This window comes from Pocillopora verrucosa, chromosome 7 (genome assembly GCF_036669915.1).
Source record: "Pocillopora verrucosa isolate sample1 chromosome 7, ASM3666991v2, whole genome shotgun sequence".
Taxonomy (NCBI): Eukaryota; Metazoa; Cnidaria; class Anthozoa; order Scleractinia; family Pocilloporidae; genus Pocillopora; species Pocillopora verrucosa.
The window spans coordinates 3,534,334-3,554,178 of record NC_089318.1 but is presented as its reverse complement, the minus strand read 5'-3'; the positions used below and the strand labels follow the sequence as shown (position 1 = coordinate 3,554,178).

The following is a 19,845-nucleotide window of genomic DNA, read 5'->3' as shown; positions in this document are numbered from 1 at the left end:
TTTTAATCAGTTTTGCTGGTTTTCCTTTCCCTTACTTTCCTTTCTTTCAGATTGTGGACATGCCTGTTCTCCGAGGTTCAACAGTCGCATTGGAAATAAACTCTTATGCGAGGAGGTGACAGCAACACAACTTAAGATGTGTCTTTCGCCGTTGACGGAAACACTGTAAGAGGCTGTGAAAATAAGGCACAAACAAGCTTTTTAGTGCTATGTTGAGCTCTGGTTGACAACAAGCTAATGCTCAGGGCACTTGTACACTGGCATATGAACCTACAGTAGACTGCATTTTTTAAAATTAGATTCATTTAGGACTAGACTAATGATCATCGTTGCTTTGTATTGATAACATGCTTGAGCTCGAGAGCCGTCCTTTTTCATTTCAAAACTTTAGGTTGTTTAAGATAAACACCCGAGGGTACAGTTTGAAAATAAAAATCTGCATGAGTTCTTTTCCAAAGGAATAACCGTAAAAAATAACTCATAGGAAGGTTGAGTAAACAACAACAAGAACTTTGAATTGATAAGATGATGTTTTCACAGGAGTATGAGGAATAGTTACATGGACCTTTTATCCGACGGACTGTTTGACGACTAGGTTTTAGGTTCTGGGATCTGATGAACTTGGGGTTCTCTGTGAGAGCCAAGAGATAAGCATGAAATTATTGAGAGAACGTACGTCTAGTGAATATTCTAAATTTGAGAGGCTGCCTCTGTAACCCAAAAGATCAGCCTAGGTGAAATTCTTGTGATTCTTGATGGCTTTTTCTTTTAATGGTGATTCCTTTTGTGGTGTAATCTGTGCCCCTTATAAGGTCATTTCGCAAGTTTTCATTGCACAGACTTGCTGTGAAACAATCGTGCACATTTGAAAAGAAGAAGCTTTTCCTGTATAGTCTGACTTTTCAAGAAGATTAAAACGTAACTTTAACAGGAAAACAGGTGCAGTAACCGTAAATGTTTTTTTTCCTTGCAATTAAGGAAATACCCCTTCTTCAGTTAAAAAATACAAACCCATCCTCGATGTAGGAAAAATGAACGATATTTTAGAAAGGTGCTTTTAGCAAGTAGTTAAATATTATTTTACTACTAGAATTATATGGCTATCGATAAAGAAGCGCTGCTCATTAACAAACTCTAAAACCCCCTTTTCATGTATCAAAACTGTATCTCATTAAAACCCATAGGCTCGGTCTGAAAAACAAAACATGATCATAGTAACAACTTTGGGCTCAAGCTTAACAATAGTGAGGATAACTTCATATATCGACGTCAAATTTCGCTTTCTACTTTATTTTAAGCACTCATTTTTGAGAGGAAATGATAAGAGTTTTGAGAGAAAATTATAACAATTATATAGTTATATGTAAAGAACTGCTGCTCCTTAACAAGCGGATTGTTTGGCAACTTGATCAACCTGAAAGGGCTGTGATTGAACATGAGTTTGTCTAGGTTTTCTATTAAATCGAAAGGCTTTCTCTGCAAGAGCTAAAGATCAGTCTTGCTGAGATTATAGTGACAACTCTAGCGCTCAAACTTGTGCAATAAAATAAACTTAATGAGTCGATGTTTTTACAGGGAGATGAAGGCTAATAATATAACCTTTTTGCGTGAGGGATTGTTTGACAACTTGATCAACCTAGACTGGCTGTGAGTGAACACGAGTTTGTTTAGGTCTTCTATTAAATGGAAAGGCTTTCTCGGCAAGAGTTAAGGATCAGTGTAGTTGAGATTATAGTGACAACTCTAGGGCTCAAACTTGTGCAATAAAATAACCTTAACGAGTCGATGTTTTTACAGGATCCTGAGGGCTGATGATATAACCTTTTTACCTGAGGGATTGTTTGACCACTTGATCAACCTGGAACTGCTGTGAGTTAACACGAGTTTGTTTAGCTTATCTAATAAACTGAAGAGGCTTTCTCCGAAAGAACCGAGAGATCAGCCTGAGGTTATTGGGAGAACGCAAAGGCTAAAAACTAGCAATAGTCAGAACTAGTTCATTTACTGCTGTCAAATTTTGCTATATGTTTTGTTGAAAGCCATCATTTTTAATCGAACCCAAGTAATCTGGGGTGTCATCTGTGCCCTTTATAAGGTCATTTCGCAATTTTTCATTGCACACACTTACTGTGCAAGTATCGTGCACATTTAAAAAATGGAGGGCTCAAACTTGTGCAATAAAAAAATAACCTTAATGAGTCGATGTTTTTACAGGGAGCTGGAGGCTAATAATATAACCTTTTTACCTGAGGGATTGTTTGACAAATTGATCAACCTTTACCGGCTGTGAGTTAACACGAGTTTGTTTAGCTTATCTAATAAACTGAAGAGGCTTTCTCCGAAAGAACCGAGAAATCAGCCTGAGGTTATTGGGAGAACGCAAGGGCTTAAAACTAGCAAAAGTCAGAACTAGTTCATTTATTGCTGTCAAATGTTGCTATATGTTTTGTTGAAAGCCGTCATTTGTAATCGAACCCAAGTAATCTGAGGTGACATCTGTGCCCTTTATAAGGTCATTTCGCAATTTTTCATTGCACTTACTTACTGTGAAACTATCTTGCACATTTAAAAAATGGAGAATTGTCCTGTATAGTCTGATCTCTAAAGAAAGGTAAAACGTCCCATTAACTGGCAAACAGCCGCAGTAACCGTATATACCTGTATTTCTCTTGGATTTAAGAAATACCCCTTCTTCAATCAAAAACTAAAAACCCATTCTCGAGAAAGGGAAAAATGAGTATATTTTGGAGAGGCGTTTTTAGCAAGTACTAAAATATTATTGTACTACTAGAATGATATGTCTATCTATAAAGAACTGCTGCTCCTTAACAAACTCTAAAACTCCCTTTTCATGTATCAAAACTGTATCTCATCAAAACCCATAGGCTCAGTCTGAAAAATAAAACATGATCATAGTGGCAATTCGGGCTCAAGCTTAACAAGTGTAAGGATTAGATCATATATTGACGTCAAATTTCGCTTTCTGTTTTATTTAAAGCACTCATTTTTGAGAGAAAATGATAAGAGTTTTGAGAGAAAGTTATAAGAATTATATGGCTATATATAAAGAACTGCTGTTCCTCAAGAAGCCGACTGTTTGGCAACTTGATCAACCTGAAAGGGCTGTGAGTGAACATGAGTTTGTCTAGGTTTTCTATCAAATCAAAAGGCTTTCTCTGCAAAAGGTAAGGATCAGTCTAGCTGAGATTATAGTGACAACTCTAGGGCTCAAACTTGTGCAATAAAATAACCTTAATGAGTCCATGTTTTTACAGGGAGATGGAGGCTAATAATATAACCTTTTTACGTGAGGGATTGTTTGACAACTTGATCAACCTGCACTGGCTGTGAGTGAACACGAGTTTGTTTAGGTCTTCTATTAAATGGAAATGCTTTCTCGGCAAGAGTTAAGGATCAGTGTAGTTGAGATTATAGTGACAACTCTAGGGCTCAAACTTGTGCAATAAAATAACCTTAATGAGTCCATGTTTTTACAGGGAGATGGAGGCTAATAATATAACCTTTTTACGTGAGGGATTGTTTGACAACTTGATCAACCTGCACTGGCTGTGAGTGAACACAGTTTGTTTAGGTCTTCTATTAAATGGAAAGGCTTTCTCGGCAAGAGTTAAGGATCAGTAGAGTTGAGATTATAGTGACAACTCTAGGGCTCAAACTTGTGCAATAAAATAACCTTAATGAGTCGATGTTCTTACAGGGAGATGGAGGCTAATAATATAACCTTTTTACGTGAGGGATTGTTTGACAACTTGATCAACCTGCACTGGCAGTGAGTGAACACGAGTTTGTTTAGGTCTTCTATTAAATGGAAAGGCTTTCTCGGCAAGAGTTAAGGATCCGTCTATTTGAGATTATGGTGACAACTCTAGGGCTCAAACTTGTGCAATAAAATAACCTTAACGAGTCGATGTTTTTACAGGGCGCTGGAGGCTAATGATATAACCTTTTTACCTGAGGGATTGTTTGACAACTTGATCAACCTGGAACTGCTGTGAGTTAACACGAGTTTGTTTAGCTTATCTAATAAACTGAAGAGGCTTTCTCCGAAAGAACCGAGAGATCAGCCTGCGGTTATTGGGAGAACGCAAGGGCTTAAAACTAGCAATAGTCAGAACTAGTTCATTTACTGGTGTCAAATGTTGCTATATATTTTGTTGAAAGCCGTCATTTCTAATCGAACCCAAGTAATCTGGGGTGTCATCTGTGCCCTTAATAAGGTCATTTCGCAATTTTTCATTGCACACGCTTACTGTGCAAGTATCGTGCACATTTAAAAAATGGAGGGCTCAAACTTGTGCAATAAAAAAATAACCTTAATGAGTCGATGTTTTTACAGGGAGCTGGAGGCTAATAACATAACCTTTTTAACTGAGGGATTGTTTGACAACTTGATCAACTTGAGGAAGCTGTGAGTGAACACGAGTTTGTTTAGGTCTTCTATTAAATGGAAAGTCTTTCTCGGAAAGAGTTAAGGATCAGTGTGGTTGAGATAATAGTGACAACTCTACGGCTCAAACTTGTGCAATAAAATAACCTTACTGAGTCGATGTTTTTACAGGGAGCTGGAGGCTAATAATGTAACCTTTTTACCTGAGGGATTGTTTGACAACTTGATCAACTTGAGGAAGCTGTGAGTTAACACGAGTTTGTTTAGGTCTTCTATTAAATGGAAAGGCTTTCTCGGCAAGAGTTAAGGATCCGTCTATTTGAGATTATGGTGACAACTCTAGGGCTCAAACTTGTGCAATAAAATAACCTTAACGAGTCGATGTTTTTACAGGGCGCTGGAGGCTAATGATATAACCTTTTTACCTGAGGGATTGTTTGACAACTTGGTCAACCTGGAACTGCTGTGAGTTAACACGAGTTTGTTTAGCTTATCTAATAAACTGAAGAGGCTTTCTCCGAAAGAACCGAGAGATCAGCCTGAGGTTATTGGGAGAACGCAAGGGCTTAAAACTAGCAATAGTCAGAACTAGTTCATTTACTGCTGTGAAATGTTGCTATATTTTTTGTTGAAAGCCGTCATTTTTAATCGAACCCAAGTAATCAGAGGTGTCATCTGTGCCCTTTATAAGGTCATTTCGCAATTTTTCATTGCACACACTTACTGTGCAAGTATCGTGCACATTTAAAAAATGGAGGGCTCAAACTTGTGCAATAAAAAAATAACCTTAATGAGTCGATGTTTTTACAGGGAGCTGGAGGCTAATAATATAACATTTTTACCTGAGGGATTGTTTGACAACTTGATCAACTTGTGGAAGCTGTAAATGAACACGAGTTTGTTTAGGTCTTCTATTAAATGGAAAGGCTTTCTCGGCAAGAGTTAAGGATCAGTGTAGTTGAGATTATAGTGACAACTTTAGGGCTCAAACTTGTGCAATAAAATAACCTTAACGAGTCGATGTTTTTACAGGGCGCTGGAGGCTAATGATATAACCTTTTTACCTGAGGGATTGTTTGACAACTTGATGAACCTGGAGTGGCTGTGAGTGAACACGAGTTTTTTTAGGTCTTCTATTACATGGAAGGGCTTTCTTGGCAAAAACCGAGAGATCAGCCTAAAGTTATTGGGAGAACGCAAGGGCTCAAAACTAGCAATAGTCAGGACTAGTTCATTTGCTGCTGTCAAATCTCGCTGCATATTTTGTTGAAAGCCGCCATTTTTCATCGAACCCAAGTAATCAGAGGTGTCATCTGTGCCCTCTATAAGGTAATTTCGCAATTTTTTATCGTGCTGATTTTAAAAATGGAGAATTTTCCTGTATAGTCTGACCTCTCATGAAAGGTAAAACGTCCCATTATCTGGCAAACAGCTGCAGTAACCGTAGATACCTGTTTTTTCTCTTGGAATTAAGAAATACCCCTTCTTCAATAAAAAAACTACAAACCCATTCTCGAGGAAGGGAAAAAAGAGTATATTTTGGAAATGTGTTTTTAGTAAGTACTAAAATATTATTGTATTACTAGAATTATATGTCTATCTATAAAGAACTGCTGCTCCTTAACAAACTCTAAAACTCCCTTTTCATGTATCAAAACTGTATCTCTCAAAACCCATAGGCTCGGTCTGAAAAAAAAAAACATGATCATAGTGACAATTCGGGCTCAAGCTTAACACGTGTAAGGATTAGATCATATATTGACGTCAAATTTCGCTTTCTGTTTTATTTAAAGCACTCATTTTTGAGAGAAAATGATAAGAGTTTTGAGAGAAAATTATAACAATTATATGGCTATATACAAAGAACTGCTGTTCCTCAAGAAGCCGACTGTTTGGCAACTTGATAAACCTGAAAGGGCTGTGAGTGAACATGAGTTTGTGTAGGTTTTCTAACACATCGAAAGGCTTTCTCTGCAAGAGCTAAGGATCCGTCTAGCTGAGATTATAGTGACACCTCTGGGACTCAAACTTGTGCAATAAAATAACCTTAACGAGTCGATGTTTTTACAGGATCCTGAGGGCTGATGATATAACCTTTTTACCTGAGGGATTGTTTGACAACTTGATCAACCTTTACCGGCTGTGAGTTAACACGAGTTTGTTTAGCTTATCTAATAAACTGAAGAGGCTTTCTCCGAAAGAACCGAGAGATCAGCCTGAGGTTATTGGGAGAACGCAAGGGCTCAAAACTAGCAATAGTCAGAACTAGTTCATTTACTGCTGTCAAATTTTGCTATATGTTTTGTTGAAAGCCGTAATTTTTTATGGAACCCAAGTAATCTGGGGTGTCATCTGTGCCCTTTATAAGGTCATTTCGCAATTTTTCATTGCACACACTTACTGTGCAAGTATCGTGCACATTTAAAAAAAGGAGGGCTCAAACTTGTGCAATAAAAAAATAACCTTAATGAGTCGATGTTTTTACAGGGAGCTGGAGGCTAATAATATAACCTTTTTACCTGAGGGATTGTTTGACAACTTGATCAACTTGTTGGGGCTGTGAGATAACTCGAATTTTTTTAGCTTATCTAATAAACTGAAGAGGCTGTCTTCAAAAGAACCTAGAGATCAGCCTGAGGTTATTGGGAGAACGCAAGGGCTCAAAACTAGCAATAGTCAGAACTAGTTCATTTGCTGCTGTCAAATGTTGCTATATGTTTTGTTGAAAGCCGTCATTTGTAATCGAACCCAAGTAATCTGGGGTGTCATCTGTGCCCTTAATAAGGTCATTTCGCAATTTTTTATTGCACACATTTACTGTGCAAGTATCGTGCTGATTTTAAAAATGGAGAATTTTCCTGTATAGTCTGACCTCTCAAGAAAGGTAAAATGTCCCATTAACTGGCAAACAGCTGCAATAACCGTAGATACCTGTTTTTTCCTCTTGTAATTAAGAAATACCCCTTCTTCAATAAAATACTACAAACCCATTCTCGAGGAAGGGGAAAAAGAGTATATTTTGGAAATGCGTTTTTAGCAAGTACTAAAGTATCATTGTATTACTAGAATTATATGTCTATCTATAAAGAACTGCTGCTCCTTAACAAACTCTAAAACTCTCTTTTCATGTATCAAAACTGTATCTCATCAAAACCCATAGGCTCGGTCTGAAAAATGAAACATGATCATAGTGGCAATTCGGGCTCAAGCTTAACACGTGTAAGGATTAGATCATATATTGACGTCAAATTTCGCTTTCTGTTTTATTTAAAGCACTGATTTTTGAGAGAAAATGATAAGAGTTTTGAGAAAAAATTTTTAGAATTATATGGCTATATACAAAGAACTGCTGTTCCTCAAGAAGCCGACTGTTTGGCAACTTGATCAACCTGAAAGGGCTGTAAGTGAACATGAGTTTGTGTAGGTTTTCTATCAAATCGAAAGGCTTACTCTGCAAGAGCTAAGGATCAGTCTAGCTGAGATTATAGTGACACCTCTGGGACTCAAACTTGTGCAATAAAATAACCTTAACGAGTCGATGTTTTTACAGGATCCTGAGGGCTGATGATATAACCTTATTACCTGAGGGATTGTTTGACAACTTGATCAACTTGTTGGGGCTGTGAGTTAACACGAGTTTGTTTAGCTTATCTAATTAACTGAAGAGGCTTTCTCCGAAAGAACCGAGAGATCAGCCTGAAGTTATTGGGAGAACGCAAGGGCTCAAAACTAGCAATAGTGAGGACTAGTTCATTTACTGCTGTCAAATTTTGCTATATGTTTTGTTGAAAGCCGTCATTTTTTATGGAACCCAAGTAATCTGGGGTGTCATCTGTACCCTTTATAAGGTCATTTCGCAATTTTTCATAGCAGACACTTACTGTGCATGTATCGTGCACATTTAAAAATTGGAGAATTGTCCTGTATAGTCTGGCCTCTCAAGAAAGGTAAAACGTCCCTTTAACTGGCAAACAGCTGCAGTAACCGTAAATACCTGTTTTTTTCTCTTGAAATTAAGGAAATACCCTTTCTTCAATTAAAAAATACAAAACCATCCTCGAGGAAGGGAAAAATGAGTATTATTTTGGAAAGGCGTTTTTAGCAAGTACTTAAATATTATTGTACTACTAGAATTATATGTCTATCTATAAAGAACTGCTGCTTCTTAACAAGCTCTAAAACTCCCCTTTCATGTATCAAAACTGTATCTCATTAAAACCCATAGGCTCGGTCTGAAAAATAAAACATGATCATAGTGACAATTCGGGCCCTAGCTTAACAAGTGTAAGGATAAGATTATATATTGACGTCAAATTTCGCTTTCTGTTTTATTTAAAGCACTCATTTTTGAGAGAAAATGATGAGTTTTGAAAAAAAATTATAAGAATTATATGGCTATATACAAAGAGTTGCTGCTCCTCAAGAGGCCGATTGTTTGGCAACTTGATCAACCTGAAAGGGCTGTGAGTGAACATGAGTTTGTATAGGTTTTCTATTAATTCGAAAGGCTTTCTCTGCAAGAGCCAAGGATCAGTATAACTGAGATTATAAGGACACCTCTGGGGCTCAAACCAATCAAATAACCTTAATGATTTGATGTTTTTACAGGAGCCTAGAGGCTGATGATATAACCCTTTTACCTGAGGGGTTGTTTGACAACTTGATCAACCTGCACTGGCTGTGAGTGAACACGGGTTTGTTTCGCTTGTCTAATAAACTTAAGAGGCTTTCTCCGGAAGAACCAAGAGATCAACCTGAAGTTATTGGGAGAACGCAAGGGCTTAAAGTTATAGTGAGGTCAAGTTCATTTAGTGCTGTCAAATTTCGCTACATGTTTTGTTTAAAGCAGTCATTTTTAGTCGAACCTTAGTACTCACAGAATGAATGAATCAATTAATAAAAAGGCTTATTCTGATGAGTCGATGTTTTCACGGGGTACTACCATATAATAATATAGCCTTTCTACCTGAAGGATTGTTTGAAAACTTGATCAACATGGAATGGTTCTGATTTACCACGAGTTTGTCTAGTACTAGTTCAAAGACGAGTGCGAGGCTCTCTTCTTAAGAACCAGCAGATGAACCTGGAATCATTGTGAGAATTCAGGAACGCAAACTTAACTATTGTGATGATTATTTAGTTTGCTCACATCAATTTTCCCTTAATTTGATTCCAACCAAACAAGGGATATGATTGATACAGACGAGTTCTGATAAACTTAAGTAGTTGAAGGTTGCATCAATCGCCTCTTGTATTTATGTAAATTTTACTTAAAATCTCTCAATTTCTATTGGTTTGTCAGTGCCAGCTTTGTTTTCTGCTAAAAAATTTATTAATTTAAAAGTTTACCAATTCCTCTGTAGAGGAAATTGATATTGTGATGCTCTCATTTGGTTTTTTTTTTGCTTTTTTCAGTCATTTGGACTCAAACCTTAGGTAGTGACTCGCAATTTATTAACTGACGCCAAATTTGGCTTTTTATTGAAAGGAATCAATTTTCCTCAAACTTGATTATGACGATAATCAATACAATGGAGTCGCTCTATCTGTTTTTTTTTCTGGTGCAGTTTTTGAGCTGCTTCACAAATAACTTATAAGCCTATTTACCACAGGAAATGACAACAACAACAAAAAAATATAATTAATATGTTGATGTTTCCATGGATAATTATTATCAAACCACATAAGAAACTGATTCACTTGCGAGGTTTTCTAAGTACTGACTGATAGGCCTGAGTTTTTACGAGGAGGATAGGAAAACAGTTTTTAACTAAGCTGGCGGTTTTTTATTTGGTGCAGGGGAATTTTCCGATGAAACAACGCGTGTGTGAAAATTTAGCTTCAAAAAAGCAACAAACAAACAAAGAACACATATCCAAGTGCCAGTATAGCCTCTAAGAGGAAATAGTGTCTCTCGTCTTCAGTTTGATTGAAGATTTATAGCAGTGAAAAAACGGTCGCAGGAATCCTTGGTTGTTTGTGAAAATGGTTGGATCGGATGCCACTTGAAATCTGTCAAATTCTATTTTTTTTGTCAGTGACAGGCCTGGGTGGAGCTAAAACTCTAAATAGATTCAGCAAGATATCGTTAACATCATTGTCCTTACAGCTATCAAAGGGAGAATATAGGGTATCTACAAAATACTGCTGCATTTTGATGTTTCCACAGGTTTCTATCATCAAACCATATTGAAAATCTACCTGAGGGATTGTTTGTCAACTTGACCAACTTGAGAACCCTGTGCGTTAAAAGGTTATCTAGCTTAGGAAGTTAACTTGGGAGGTTTTTTCAGTAATAACTGTCAGGCCTTTCTTTTTTCGTGGGGGACAGGAAGACTGTAGCCTCGAAGAAGAAAGACGCTTGGATTGAAACATTTAAGACAATAGTTCTACTTCTTTCTCTTTCTCCATTTTTTGCCTTTTTTCACTTTGTATCTGAAAATATTTATTTCATTGAATCATTTATTTTTATTGTAGAAAGCAGTTTACACTAAAGGTGGTTGGAAATAGTTTTCCATACTCTGGCCGACTAATTTCGCATCACACTAAACAAATTTCCCTCCCTTACCCTTTCCCCCCCACCCTCGCGAAAAAATGTCAGACTGGATTTCTCGATTTCATTCGCATGTTCATAGCGATTGTCATGCCACATTCACTATTTCAAATTTCAATCTTTTGATCAAAGCTTGAGTGAGAATCGTTGGACTGCGAAGGGAGAAAGTTGGGTTTGAGGGTTTTGAATGTAAGTGTAGCTGGTGAGAGCTTAAAAAAACTGTTTTCAGCTTTCTTAAGAACTTGAATTCAAGAGGAAAAATTGTACTTATCATGAACCAATTAAATATTGCAAATTGTTCGAAGGTTCATTTAAATTATTTTATTTGCATCAAATTCTGAACATTTTAACAGGGATCTATCTTTCAACTCTATTACCTCTCTACCTGGCTTACCGAGTTCTGGGAAGCTGGAAATCCTATACGCACTAGTACCAATCATGTGCAATTTTCCTTCCGTGGTAGAATGTCGACTATCGAGTCACGAGTGAATATTCTCTAGGATTCATTTCTTCGAACTTACTATTTACTTATTGACCGACCCATTGGTTCATGATTTTAAAACATCTACAGTCGACTTCTGTTAACTTGGGCACTTGCCAACTTGAACATTGTGGTACTTCGGTCAAAGAAACTATTTCTCCAGCAAAGTTTGAGCAACAATAAATCTAGCCCTAATCAGACGGTTTTTGAAAGTTGTGATTCTGACCAACATCTTTCCCCACCTTTTTAATTTCTTGAGCTTTAGTCTTGTTGTGTGTTGGGAAGTTTGTGGAGTTTTTTATCACAGCTGCACCGCGTTGTGTTTAAAATACGCGAGTCATAAACGGTTTCAAAAGTCTATTGGGTACATGGCGCTCGTGAATTTGCAAAAGTTGTATCACTGCTTGTGGAAGTTAAGTCTCCTTGACTCACGCTGGATCGCCTGCATCGCCTGTTTTTTTAGGGAGAAGATACCTAAGTTTTCTTTTGGTTAGGGCGACTTGAGATCCCATAGTAGGCCTCTGGGTGTATATTGGTCATATATTTTGACTGTCATAACCTCGATTGTCCTATGTAATCGTTTCCACAGGGATTTCTCTTGGAATAAACTTTCCTTTTTCCCCGGCAACGCGTTCAGTGTGCCTTTCAATTCACTGCGTAGGATGTTGGTGACTCAATTTATTGTTTTTCTTTTAATTAATTTTTTAATTCTTTTTATTGTTTTGTTCGATTTGATATCAATACAATTCCTACTTCAAAGTAAGTTACGTTACAGATTAAGATGTAGTATGTCTTTGAAGAGCTTTACTTTGAAGGCTTTAAAATCCACATAAGTATCCACATAGTATCCACATAAGCCTATTATCACAAGATAATACCAACGAAAGACAATTTTCGTCAAAAATACTCAAATAATAATACAATGTTGTTCAGAAAAAAAAACGGTTGAAAACTCAGATGTAACAAAGCTATGTACTGTTGTCCTTCATGGTAGTCAAGTTTCCTATTGGTCTTGAAATTACATTTTAATGCCCTTGAAAGAAATGCAAATCATGTCTTTTGGGCAAGGAAAACAAACAACCTCGTTTTTAACACAATATCTGACACGTTCTCGTCTCTGATAAAAATAGTCTTGAAGTTTGTTTCCTTCAGTGACTGCTTTGCCGTTTCGATTAGCTTCCTCAACAGGAACCAACTGAGGAGAATTCCTTACAGAGCTTTTTATAATGTGACCCACTTAGACCTACTGTGAGTATTTTTAACTGTCATTCCATAAGCCCAACTACGGAAGAAAAAAAAAGGGTATAGATGCACGTAAAATTGGAAAGACGATCACAAAGGCAGCGACATAAAAAAGCTGCCGGTAATATTTTACGGCAACGGATGTCAAGATGAACCCTGATCAAATCCACTTTTCTACTCAAAGTTGTTGAGTTTGATGCCCAAATTTGAGAGGGCTTTCACAAATGTCTTCACTATTATGGAATCAAGGAGTTCGTTCATTGCCTGTTTTGACGTACAGCTTAGTGGGCCAGTAAGCTTAACATGCTTTAGTTTATTCGCACTTTTTACAGTTCATTGATGCAATAGATTGCGTTTATTATCATCTTGATAAAATATAATTTTGTTCTTTTATCACAAGCGAGTAATCATGGAATAGTAAAGTGCGATCGATCTAGCATAGGAATGGATGTATTTTTTTTCTTTGCTTCATATAATCGGCTCACAATTCTGATTTGCAGGAACTTGTTTCCATTCTAGCAAATGGTTGCTATTTAAATACATATCTTACAGCACCAGTACCAAAGTAAATTCTGAATTAATATTAACTGTGTTGCAGAAATTTGCCTTGTCACTGACCGAATCGGGCAATTTCTAAAAACACATATGCTATTAATCATTAAATTTACTCGTGACTTCTTCCGATTTTCTTCCTGAATTTTTTTTTTGAACTGTTTATAAGATCCTCTTTACTGGCACAATAAAATCCGATCCTTCTTAGCAGGCACTGTACTTAGCCGACAGCAAAGTACGCTGGAAAAATATCTTATAAAACAAACTGATTTATGTATAGCTACAAGGCCAGCAGTCGGGCATGGTCGGCAGTCATGCAGAAATTTTTTAAAAACTTTCTGTGAAATTTTCTTTAAAACTTTATCAAAGAATCAACTAATCTATTGGAATTGTGAAATTATACTATGAGATGTCAAAATACCCAAAATTGGGTCGAAAAGGGATAATCTTGGTGTCCAGGATACAGATTAATTTGATAGTAAATATGACAAGACGAAATCAGGACCTTAACAGCTTTCATTTTATAGAGGGTGTTTGATTATATCGGATTCGTTACAATTGCTCCAATGCTAATTAAATTGATCATATTTTGACTATATTTTTATAGAAATATTCCACCGTGATTTTAAATGCCACAGGTTTTATTCCTGTAGAACATTATCTGATAATCCTCTTGAAGTTATCGAACCGGAGGCCTTTCGCCTTGAGTCCCTAAGCGTGAAGATGTAAGTTTACTTAAAATTCGTCAGTAGGTTTTTAATTCTTTTAGAATGATATTCCACCCAGGTATTACTCATTTAAGGACTTCTCCAAGTTCAATATTTTCCGACCAGGTTTTGAAGGACGACTGAAACCTTTGAGAACTTGTAAAACAAAATCAGATCAAATATATCGCCAAGTTAAGGACTAGAGTGCAATGAACCTGCGCCAAATTTGTAGTAAGCGAGCCTCTCTCTCTAAATGAGATGATCTCAGCTCTTGCTACTCTTCTCTCATTTTACAGCTTTCTTCTCCGGACGACTTTAAAGACGTTAACCTCTGCCTTATTCGCAGGCCTCCACTCTATGAATTTCAAACTGTGCGTATCTAACATGATCAAACGTTCAGTATCTGCACCAAGTAGCTGGAAGAATAACAATTTGTTCTATCTTTGATGAAATTTATCCTGCGGTTGCAATGTCCGATTTTCGTCTACTTTGAGTCCATTCCTTAACCGATCTCTCCTCCTCCCTGATATATGATGCCGAGCTCATGCGTGTTCTCACTGTCTAATCGCAATATAAGTTGATGCTTTCGGGAAAAAAATACAAAACAAAACAAAACAAAACACAACAACATAAAATAAGTAACCTTTCGAACTTGTGATAGCTAACGTTGATTTATTTCAGTTACCTTAGAATGATTCAGCCTGTAGAGACATTGTCTAATTCTGTTGCAGTGTTGCAAGGAATAGAACAGCAAGAACCATGTATTATTCCATGCCAAGAGGGAAAGTCACAATTTACTTGTCAGTATAAGATGAATGTTTGAATGATACACGCATAACATCATATGACATACACATTAGTTTTGATATGTAACTTTAATTGAGGAGAAGCAGCTAACCAATGTTTATTTAAATAAGCATTTAATTGTGATAAACTTTGAGGCATTTAAACACGGAATAATAACAACCCGGGGAGAGTAGAAACATTTAAAAAAACTTCACATTCAAATGTAGGATTTTTGGAACACTACTATACCGATGTGAGGGAAAAAGCAGAGTGTTTAAAATCAAAGTAGTAGAAATTATATATGAATCAATTACCAGCGTCATCGGCATTAATGTCTGGTGTAGTCTGATAAAGTCAAGACTGATATAGTCACGCAAGCTTAAGCAAAAATATATATATATATATATATATATATACATATGTAAATATACTATAATATTTCCAAAAATACTTCCATTATCATTTTCACTCTTAGGAACTCTCTTTATTCCTACGATGAATCTATTGTCGTTGAACGTAACGGCATTGAATACGACAACCTTCAGCAAGCACTACTCAGTATGGGTTTCACCAAAAATGAAAACCAATCACATGTTGTATTTCTCCCATGTCCTTTGGGATCATTTTCGAAGTCTTTGGGAACAAGAAGCTGGAAATGCGTTGATTGCTCTCCTGGTATGTTATAGCTTGGACGTTTGTAAGGACCCGATGTCGCTTGGGCCACAATAAGAAACGGTAGAGGCGATTAATTTGCGGAGACCTGTGTCTAGGAATAACCCTTTTATAGACCTTTTCATGCTTGTACATGTACAATATTGCCAAAGCACTTATTCTGGGGAAGCTTGAATGTTCAAAGTCCGCTGGGGTCGTTTTATCTTAAGAGTGAGTAACCACACCAAAATATTTTGGCATGAGAGAGGATTTCAGGTTTCAGTATAAAAATAAAAAATAGTCTCTGTTTGTCCAAAGCATCAACTGTATCAATTTAGGAAAAAAAACTTACAAAGGAAATTTTACCTTAATCAATTAAACTGAAATTGATAAAAATTTCACTTTGAACCAAAGTAAGTAAAGCTGGCGGAAACTTCTTATTCCACCAAGTTTCAGGTATGTTGACGGTTTATATTTTTATTTTCACATATAATCAAAATGTACTTGAAACCACTCATAACCACAACTGGCACTTTGATACGTTCCTCTTTCAGGTGGTTTCTACTCCGACACACTTGGTTATGTTGCAGACGGCTGTAAGAAATGTCCAAATGGTTCTTACGTGGCATATGACAAAAAACCTGGAAAGTCTGTATTGGACTGCAAGACATGTCCTGACGGTAATATCCAAACATGTGCTTTCCAACGTCACAAAAGGGTTTGAGCTGTCAGTGTGTACAAACGTAACCAAATGCTGTCCAGAGGCCTGGAAAGAATGACGTAAAATAGAAGATAGAATTCGAACAGTCGTGTTTATCTTAAGAAACAAACCCAGCACGTAGGCAAGAGTCGAATGTCCGGAACCCGTCCCTGTGTTCGCTTTATTGTGTATGGTTGGTTTGAAGATTTTTTTTTTTACTTCAAGGGTACTACAGTAAATGATTTGAACCAGGGGGTAACATGTAATAGTATAGTTGAATCGTTCAGGTCAGTGTAGTCCTGAGGAGGACTGTTGTCGGTAGTGGTAACTGACGTTTCGACAACCTGTCAAGTGACTTCAAGGGTACTATTTGACGCCCCAAGGTTTATAGGTGAACCTATTAGTTGATCTTCCCCTCAATCAACCTTGGCCAGAACATCGGGTCTCAAAGTCCGGGAGAGAATTCGTTCCACCCTGCGCTGATAAATAACACCAATGATTCCGCATTTTTTGCGAGTTGGATCTTCTTCAACCAAACATTTGGAGCGAGAACGAAAACGACTTTGAGCCTACTTTTTTTAAATGACAATTAAATATGACAAAAGGAGCCATAATGAGTCTAGCTGGTTTTTTAGACTCAAGTGTCATCTAACTGAAGGTAGGAGTGAGTAAGATTTGATTAATTTATAATACAATCTTGAATTTTTACAGGAACAGAAACAGATTTTTTCGCTGGACATCGTGCTTGTCCCTGCTTGGAAGGACATTACAGAACTCATCTCTTCGAAAAGTGTTTTACATGTGGCCGAAGCGGGCTGCAATGCCAAGATGAGTATGCCTCACTAAAACCTGGCTTTTGGTGGCAATGGCGGAACGAGTCCTATAAACATCGCTATGAATATTTCATGAAAAATCTCGCCCGACAGTTACCTGCATTGGATGATTTCTCAGTGCAATATCCTTATGCAATACCAACACCATACAGATGTCAAGTAGAGGAGTCTTGCAAAGGTGGTTTGGACTCACCATGTGGAGAAGGGTATCAAGGTCCACTTTGCGCTGTATGCAATCCAGGGTACCACAAACAATTTCATTCTTGTGAAAAATGTCCTTCACGGGCCTGGATCGCAGGACAGTTATCTCTCATTGCTGCTATTATAGCGATATTATTGGCCCTTTTAGTATGGAGAAAGAAAAATAATATTTCAAAGGACCGGGGACTCTCTCGTTTTGACAGTTTGTTGTCAAAGCTTAAGATCTTGATTGGTTTTTATCAAGTCACCCATGGCTTGCTAGACGTGTTCTCCTTCATTGAATGGCCAGATTCATTGCAGGTTGTGTCCAAGTATTCCGGAATTTTACAGATGAATCTGCTTCAGGTAGCACCGATTCACTGCCTTAATCACAATTTACACGTGGATGCCTTTGGAGATTTGTTTGTGCTCTTGTCAATGAACGCCATTGTTATCGTTGGTTCGTGTGTGATCTATGGTTTTATGTATATGATGATCTCAAGAAAACAGGGCCTGGAGGAGGACGAAAAGGCAAGCAAAATTTCACAGGGGAAAGTTCTTATTTACAGAAACGTTTTTTTCTTCCTGTACGTGACATACCTAAGCACTTGTTCAAGGACAGCCAGTGTTATGCCGTTCGCCTGCCAGAAACTCTGCAAAGATAAAAGAGAAGAGTTATGTGACGAGTACCTGAAAGTAGATTACAGCATAAAATGCCAAGGAGCAAATTACAATCATCTTGTGATCGTAGCTTATGTTTCAGCTGCATACATCATTGCTTTACCTGCTCTTTCTCTCGTCGCCCTTTGGAGGCATCGGCGAACAATCATAACCAAGAAGGACCGTGATAATTGCTCTGGTCCAGAAGTTGTCAACGGATTGCGATTTCTCTTCGAAAATTACAAACCTCGTTCCTGGTATTGGGAACTGGTTGAAATGTCCCGCAAGTTCATTCTTACATGCGGCCTCATTCTCGTGGGTCAAGAAAGCAGATCCTTCACTGGATTGGCCTGGGTTGTTGCCGGTATGTATGCAGTGCTTTTCTGCTGGATCAAGCCCATGCAAGACACTTTTGAGAACAGACTGATGTCCACTTCCCTTGCCGTTACAATTGTAAACTTGGCTATTGGCGCTGTGAGCAGAATTCCGGCAGAGAACATATTAAACATGGCGGACCATCAGAAGGACGCTTTGGCAATGAAAATACTGATTATTGGGGCAAATACGTTGGTGATTGGCCTTCTTGCTGGTAAGATAAATATGAGTTTGATGGGAAAAAAACTTAACTGCAAGTTTTATCTGTTACTTTGTATTGCTGTAATTCCATTTTATGAAATATTAACCACACAAGTGTCATATCACTCACATTAAAGATAACCTTATCGTATCTTGAATTTATCTGAACAGCAACTAAACATTAAACTTAATGAAACGCTCAATAGGGATTTAGTCTCTCTATAGGAGCTCAATTGATTTGGTTAACAATTGAAACTACGTAATTGGTTAAGGTTTATCGTTAAACAGGGAAAGTTCAATTCTTTGATCCTTTATTTTCTTCTCAGTTCAGTACCTGGCATTCTTACATCAGTTCTTCAAAGAGTGGCGCAAAAATCCAAAATGGTCCTTGTCTTGCTGCCTAGCCTTGCTTCTTCCACTTAATGACCTTCAAGGCGAGATTCGTGGAATGGTTGGCAAGAACCTGCTTAAAACACAACTTCAGTCAGGGATCATTGGGAAGCCCTCCATTGCGGCCAGTGCAAAAGATGGTGGAGCATTAAGTTTTTCTCCAACCCATGAAGACAATGAAAGACAAGAAAGAAGTTCAGTAAAATCCAGGGTGACCAGATGCAGCAACACTAAATGTGACCGTGGGACACAAACAGAAATACTGGCACCGGTATCTACCGCTACCGCTGAACATGCACAAGCATCATGGAAAGCCTGCCAGCAGATAACCATGTGAGTACATGGTTAGTAAGTTCCTGTTTTAATTTGTTTGTTTCATTTTGTGTTTTGGAGGATGGCTATGTTGTTTCAGAGATATCGTCCACTTAAACGGTCTAATAAATCTCTTAAGAAGCGTCCCTGCTTATTGACAGTTGAATAAGATTCCAAGCAACATGGCTCTACAAAAAGTGTCATCCTACTACAAAGTCGTCTTCCTTACTCTTAGAATTGACCTACATATTATAATAATAAGGTATGCATCTTCTTCCAGACTATAGGACGACTGACCTCTTAATTTCGTTTGTGAAAGAGATGTAGAAGAGTGAAATTTTTTCACTCTTGTACATCTATAGGATCTGCCGACCTGTATTCTTGGTTAGTCGTAGACATACGCTATGTTAGTGATCCTTCATTTGAAGAGAAAATATAATGGACTCTCTAATTTGTGATATAGATTTAATTGTTGCACATTTTCAAGGATTGTCTTTCTTTTGGGAGGCGTTGAGAATGAGCTCCTACGTACGCTGGTCAGTTACTGTGGTATTTTCTTAGAGTAAAGTAAGAGTATGTAAAAGAGACACAAGGATCCAATCGCTCTGACAAAGGGCTAACGCTCGAAACGTCAGCCTTTAAACTGTTTACAGTGGCCAATTTACGTTTTCAACTCAGTTGATAACTCTAAATTACCCTTTGAAAAATTGCTCCTATTTTCAGGAGTCGGCTCTCTGGCCATCACATAGCACTTTCTGAACCAGAGGAAGCCACCTCAAAAGAAGAAAAGAGAGACAGTAATAATGAGGAATGA

At 37.5% G+C, this 19,845-nt stretch overlaps 1 protein-coding gene across 1 annotated transcript; it reads left to right on the top strand.

The window, feature by feature from the left end:
* Nucleotides 1-3,135: 3,135 nt before the first annotated feature.
* Nucleotides 3,136-19,845, top strand: LOC136282232 (uncharacterized). Its single transcript, XM_066169560.1, has 22 exons — nt 3,136-3,185; nt 3,498-3,569; nt 3,941-4,012; nt 4,358-4,429; nt 4,580-4,651; nt 4,802-4,873; nt 5,441-5,512; nt 6,479-6,550; nt 6,896-6,967; nt 7,959-8,030; nt 9,017-9,088; nt 10,578-10,649; nt 12,032-12,106; nt 12,619-12,690; nt 13,890-13,961; nt 14,240-14,314; nt 14,675-14,743; nt 15,205-15,404; nt 15,935-16,060; nt 16,792-18,342; nt 18,656-19,052; nt 19,755-19,845. Exons 1-22 carry the CDS (start codon nt 3,136-3,138, stop codon nt 19,843-19,845), a joined length of 3,570 nt encoding a protein of 1,189 aa, XP_066025657.1.